The sequence below is a fragment of the Grammomys surdaster genome, unplaced genomic scaffold, assembly GCF_004785775.1.
Source record: "Grammomys surdaster isolate TR1022 unplaced genomic scaffold, NIH_TR_1.0 362, whole genome shotgun sequence".
NCBI lineage: Eukaryota > Metazoa > Chordata > Mammalia > Rodentia > Muridae > Grammomys > Grammomys surdaster.
The window spans coordinates 4,092,165-4,098,210 of record NW_021604781.1 but is presented as its reverse complement, the minus strand read 5'-3'; the positions used below and the strand labels follow the sequence as shown (position 1 = coordinate 4,098,210).

The 6,046-nt window shown below is 45.7% G+C and overlaps 1 protein-coding gene across 1 annotated transcript in view; it reads right to left on the bottom strand.

Annotated features, from left to right (window-relative positions):
- Positions 1–1,855: 1,855 nt before the first annotated feature.
- Positions 1,856–6,046, bottom strand: part of Brca2 (BRCA2 DNA repair associated) — a 44,006-nt gene continuing 39,815 nt past the window's right edge. The window contains exons 25-27 of the mRNA XM_028779741.1: positions 4,249–4,490; positions 3,639–3,800; positions 1,856–2,646 (exon numbers count right to left, since the gene is read on the bottom strand). Of these exons, the coding sequence (XP_028635574.1) occupies positions 2,050–2,646; positions 3,639–3,800; positions 4,249–4,490 (1,001 nt within the window). The 3' untranslated portion in view covers positions 1,856–2,049. The remainder of the gene's footprint in view (positions 2,647–3,638; positions 3,801–4,248; positions 4,491–6,046) is intronic.

Here is a 6,046-nt window from a genome sequence, read left to right as displayed (position 1 = left end):
ACATCTCTGTGACAATGGCAACACACTTCCTTAACATTTTCCAAATTGGTGTCTTAGTAATAAGTAATGTTATATAAAAATAACACCAATAATAAATAACACCTAATAACAGAAAGCCCAGATGACAAGTCTCACCGTAAACTGGGCTGAATCTGTTGTTCTAACTTTGCACACAGCAATCCAGTAGCAATTCATTTAGGTTTCCTATGAGCCAGGCCCAGGTAATGGTTGGAATCATAGCCTGTAGGCTGCCTGCAGGATGGCTTTGGTATGGATGGCTTCATGCATGTAAGTTGGCAGAGGGGAGAAGGGTCAGAGCCCAGATGGAATTTCCTTCCTCTGGTTCCACACGTGCAGCCAAAGGACCAGATCCACATTCCCTGATGTGGCTGGTTGGCTTTCAGAGCTTTGGTTTGCTTGATCTGAGGCTGAAGTCCACAATAAAAGTCTTTGGCCTTGGGCAGTGGTGGCGCACGCCTTTAATCCCAGCACTTGGGAGGCAGAGGCAGGTGGATTTCTGAGTTCGAGGCCAGCCTGGTCTACAGAGTGAGTTCCAGGACAGCCAGGTCTACACAGAGAAACCCTGTCTCGGAAAAAAAAAAAAAAAAAAGTCTTTGGCTTTGTGCCAGAGCCTTCTCAGAGCTCTTAAAGTCTCCTGCCCAACCATGTCTCTGCTTTCTCCTACATGGAAATACCAAAATACTTGGTTTGGAAGCACAAAACTGATTAAATGCCACCAAGTATGTATTGAAAAGCAGTACATACTTTTCCTTTCAACTCGTCTGGCTTCTGACTTCCGGACCTTTAAACAGCCATCACTGACTTGCATTAGTATGTCTCCCCTTGCGTTATTCATAGAGCTAGCCGAGTGCTCCGGAACCAAAGGCTCTCACTAAGAATAAATAACACTAAATGCTTTTGCCATTCATCCCTGGTCATACAATACACACTGTTGGCTTTAACCATTGTCACTTTCAGAAGGAAAATATGCACACGTAGCAAAGTTTCATACTTTGTTCATGCAGTGTAGATGTTTGTGGTTTATGTAAAAGGCGTCTGTACTAGCTGTCTGGAACTGGTGGCCTGAGAGAATGGAGAATGGAACAGCACTTTAGACAGGACTCACAAGAAAAAAGGTTTACTATCAGCTGGGTGGTGGTGGCTCAAGCCTCTGATCCCACCCAGTTCTTGGGAAGAAGACACAGGTGGATCTCTGAGTTCGAGGCCAGCCTGGTCTACAGAACGAGTTCCAGGACAGCCAGGGCTACACAGAGAAACCCTGTCTCAAAAAAAAAAAAGTTAAATTTTATAAATAGCATAATTCCTATTATGTAAGACTTGTTTACTCTGCTATAGGTTGGGTCTCCAGGACAATGATTAGGACATGAAGACCAAATTATTTTGTGAACAAAATTTAAATCACTAAGAGGAGAACACTTATGGCTGAAGTTCAGTGACAGCACCTACCTGCTGATGGGGCTGTGGTCAGGGAAGGGCTTTGTTCAAGCTGCCTTGAACCTTCTGTGTAGTGAAGGATGACCCAGACTCCTCTGCCTCCCGTGTGCTGGGATGACAGGTGTGTGTCATTATGCTTGACTGGCTTTCTAGCTGGAATAACTTGAGAGGTTACACTAGGACCACAGGAAGGAGTGACTCTGATGGCTCCTCTAGCTGACAAGGAGGAGCAGCTGGCTGGGGTAAACATCAGTCATGCCTATTTATGCTGACAGGACGGAGCTCTAGCAGAACCAATCGTGCAGGAAAGATCACTATTTCATAGGAGTTCCTACTTAAAAAACTTCAGAAACAGGAACCAGACTATGTAGTTAAAGTAAATGTACTTAGTGACCCAAACTAAAAGCAAAGCTATGTTTATTTTGTATGTAAAATACTTGTAGTGATCAAGTCTAATCCTAAAGACTTTTAAAGTAGTGTATAACCAGCTTTAATTATACCCATACAGAACCAGGTAGAGCATCTGAATAGTAAACAAACGCTTCAGTAAGTGTGCAGTTACTCGAACACTCATGAGTAGTCTGGAACGGGAGGCTAAGACTCAGCAGCTAATTTCCCACCGCTGTCGTCTCTACAGTCCCCGAGAGACTCCTTCCTGGATCTGGGCCCTACATGCTGGTCTGGCCTCTGTGCTGGCTGGGGGTTCTTCTGTCCTTGGAGCATAGCAGTCCTTGTGGAGTCACTAGCAAACACTTGCTCATTTCCTTCCACTGAGTCAGGCACAAGGGCTTGGGTACTAAGCAAGGCAAGTTCTTCATCAGCCACTGAATCACAGTCCAGAAGAGAAACGCCACTGACCTTCTGAAATGGCGTCCTCCTCCGGGGGGAACAGGGTTCTTTTTTTATAGGTGTTGCATACTTGGTGCCACAGCTCCGTGGTGGCTGAAAAGCCTTCTGTGCAGCTGGAGAGACAAAGGTACAGATAGGACTGACCGGGGGAGGTAAGGGCAGCCGACTTAGGAAATCCAAGGCTCTTCTTTTCCGACAAGTTTTTGGGTCATCGATCTCATTCTCCCCACTACAAGACTTTGCTGCCATCTGGGCTGAGTGAGCCAGGGGCGTAGACTTCCCTTTTGGTGTGCAATGTGGAAAAGGACTTTGATAATTTTGCTGACCAGTAGGTGAAATCCTCTAACAAAATACAAAAAAAGGAAACTATCATAATATATACTTGTATATAAATAAGAATTAACCTTTCATTAAAAATACTTAATACATACACCAACAGGACACATTCTTTCTTATCCAATTGCTAAAGGGTAAATAATGTCAAAAAAAAAAAAAAACAACACCACAATCATGCTGTTATTCCTAACCCACTGGAAATAATTCTCAAAACGACCGATGATATAAAAATGTCCAGAAAAGGAAAATGAAGAGATCCTAACTTAAGATTAAAAACAAACAAACAAATGACATCATTTATACTTTAACTTTCCAAAAGTGTTACAACCCCCCAAACGACAGGCTTGTCAAAATCATTTTAAGGACAGGTACTGCCTGACAAGCACCACTTCTTACTTATTTTGTGTGTGTACGTGTTGCTCATGTGCTGTGTGTATGTGTGCATGCCAGTACTCACATGCTACAACATACCTAAGAAGTCAGAGGACTACCTGTGGGAGTCGGTCTCTACTTCCTCCAGAGAGAGCATGGCTGGCTTGTCTGGAGTTCTAACACCTTCCTTTTCTCTAGTCCTGAGTCGAAGGCAACTGTTTAGCTTCTTTCTTTGCCAGGCTCGTAACTGTAACAAGTGCTTTTTTTGTATGGGGTGAGGACTGCTTGATTGAATCAGGGTGCTAAGCAGTGCCATCAGGCTGGCCAGCCCTGGCAACTAGGCGCCCCTGTGCTTAAGGAGTCTCCTGAGCTTAGAGACTCAGCAAGAGCTACGGTCAGCTGTCCTAGCAGTAGGAGCAGGCAAAGGACTTTGCAAGCACATGTTCTCCAAGTGCCCACAACGTAGTCTGAGCCCATAGTTTACATTTATACTTCAACAAATAAGATACAATTTCCACAGAGCCTATGCCTACAGCAGCTACAGCAAGCTAACCATGGGTTAAATGCAGGTTATTCCACCATGTCTGCTAGGACATAGGAAACACCTTACTTCCATACTAACTTACCAGTAACTGACCTCCTGCATCAAGGAGATCTGAAGCAGAGCAACTGGAGGCTGTGTGGGGCTCACCGGTGGGGTCTTTGTTCGGGGTGGACCACTTGGGACTGTCCCCCTTAAGCACGTGTATAAGCTTCTTTTCTGCTTCCTTGTAAAATGTATCAATATTCTAAGAGAATAAATTGGAAAAACCTGTCCTGAGTTGCTAATTCACACATTCATGTTCTCAGAAAGTGTTTTCTTTCAGAAATAAAACATTCAGAACAGAAGAATGAGACACATTTTTGTTTGTTTGTTCTTTAGCCAGGGTCTTGGTGTGTGTGTGTGTGTGTGTGTGTGTGTGTGCGTGTGCAGCCTATGGCCTGGTGCTGACTATATAACCAAAGCTGACACTGAAGTCTGAACATGTAGGCATGCCTGGTGAGACACTCAAAATTGAACAGCAACCGTTAGGCACACAGATGTAAAGGCAGTTCCCAGTAATGGGGTGAGGGAAAGGTGTGAATGAGTACATGTGGGTGTGTGTGAATGAGCACATGTGCTCCTGTGTGGAATCACTGGGCTGAAAGCACTCTCCAGGCACCTGTTGGGTCCAGCTTCCAAGTCCCCGATCTCACCTCAATAGCGTGCTTCATTTTGTTGACTCGCTCTTGAAAGTAGACCTCCTTTGGATGGGCAGAAAATATGGAAAAATTCCCAGCAAATAAAGTCGGCACTCCTGACGTGGATTCTGGCTGGCACTGGAGGTTGCTTGCAGCAATTAGCACACCTGGCTTTATGTCCTCATTAAGGTCTATCCCAAATTTCACCACTAATAAATTAAGGCACTCATCTGACAGGTAGACCAAAGGAGCAAGACCTAGGATGAAAATGCCAGTCATCATCTTTAGAACTGCTCAGACACTGATATACACGGGATTTCTAGAACGACCCATACTTAAGGTATTTCAGTGCCAAACACTCTGAGGTCACAGGGCAGCATATACACTGATAAAGACTCAGGAGAGTGGACATTTGATCCTTCTGAAGAGAACACTGGCATTGTCTAGCAAAGCTATGTACATCTTCCCTTCCACTCAGGGTTCTTATTTCTAGCACTCCGCTCTGAAGACTGATGAGCAGTAGTAGATACATGTGAGCAAGCGCCATGGGAGCAGCTGCACCCAGGCCCCTCGCTGCAGTACTGGCTGAAACTATGAAACGCTGGAAGCCACCCTCAGCAGCTCTCACTCACAGGGGAGTGGCTGTTACACCCACACAATGGTTTCCTGGGCAGCTCTGAAAAGAAGGAATAAAACCCATGGGGTTCTAACTAGGAAAAGCTCTCCAGAAAGACTACAGTGTCACCCTGCATAGCAGGAAGGAGACAGGGAGAATGCATACACGTTTCTAATGCTCTGAGCCAAGAATGAGGAAGGCTGAACAGGAAACCGAGCAGGTGAGGTCTGGAGAGGCAGAGGTAGAGCAGACTCGGGAGAGTTCCTCAGGAAGGAAAGACGCTTCTCCAAGCAGCTTCTGTATGGCCCTGACTCGGAGTCTGACAATCAGTTTTACGAGTTTGTCTTTGTTGTTTTGAGACAGGGTTTCTCTGTAGCCCTGGCTCTCCTGGAACTCACTCTGTAGACCAGGCTGCTAGACCTTAGTTTCCCATCCACTTCCCACTAAAGAGGGAGCAGAGATGATTCAGGACTGCAGCACCTTGTGTTGTCAAAACGTAAAGAACTGTTTAGCAAGTGAAGGAGGCTTACTGAGAGCTGTGGGTGGCCTGGACCTGGGCAGCCCCAGGATGTATCTAGGCCAGGCTCTCCCACTGGATGGGGAAGGCTCGAGAGGTACCAAGACCAGCCTCTCCTCTACTCTCTTGGGTAACGATTCCCTGACCTTTTGAGTCTCTCTACCTTCCACATACTGACTGCAGTAGAGAGATTATTTTGTTCCCTGTTCAGCAAGGAAACAAAAGCAATCAGAAGAGATCTGTGCAAGTATCTACCTGTCCATCAGCTCCTGCATTGGTGGCCCTATCTAAGTACTTCTGCCTGTCTGCTGCTGACTATGGCTTGTCTCATCAGAGTGTCTAGATACAGGATGTCCTGTGCTGACCGTCCAGTGTCAGCCTTGACTCTCTTCCTTAGCTTCTTCAGCACACACTGTGCCCTCAGTATGCCAGCAACACTTTACCTGAGAACTCGTCTCTTGATCATGATTCTAACAACTACTTTCTTTCCCTTCCATTTACATAAGTGATGAATCAGAGAAAGATTTGACAGGATGAGTCAGAGATACGATACACCCAACTCTCACAAGAACAGACAGGGAAGAGAAGCTAGAGCAGCACAGGAGGAATAAGAGAGAAAGAGGTGAGGACAGTTTTATAGAGGAGCTAGACATAGGGTGTGTGTGTGGTATGTGGGGGGG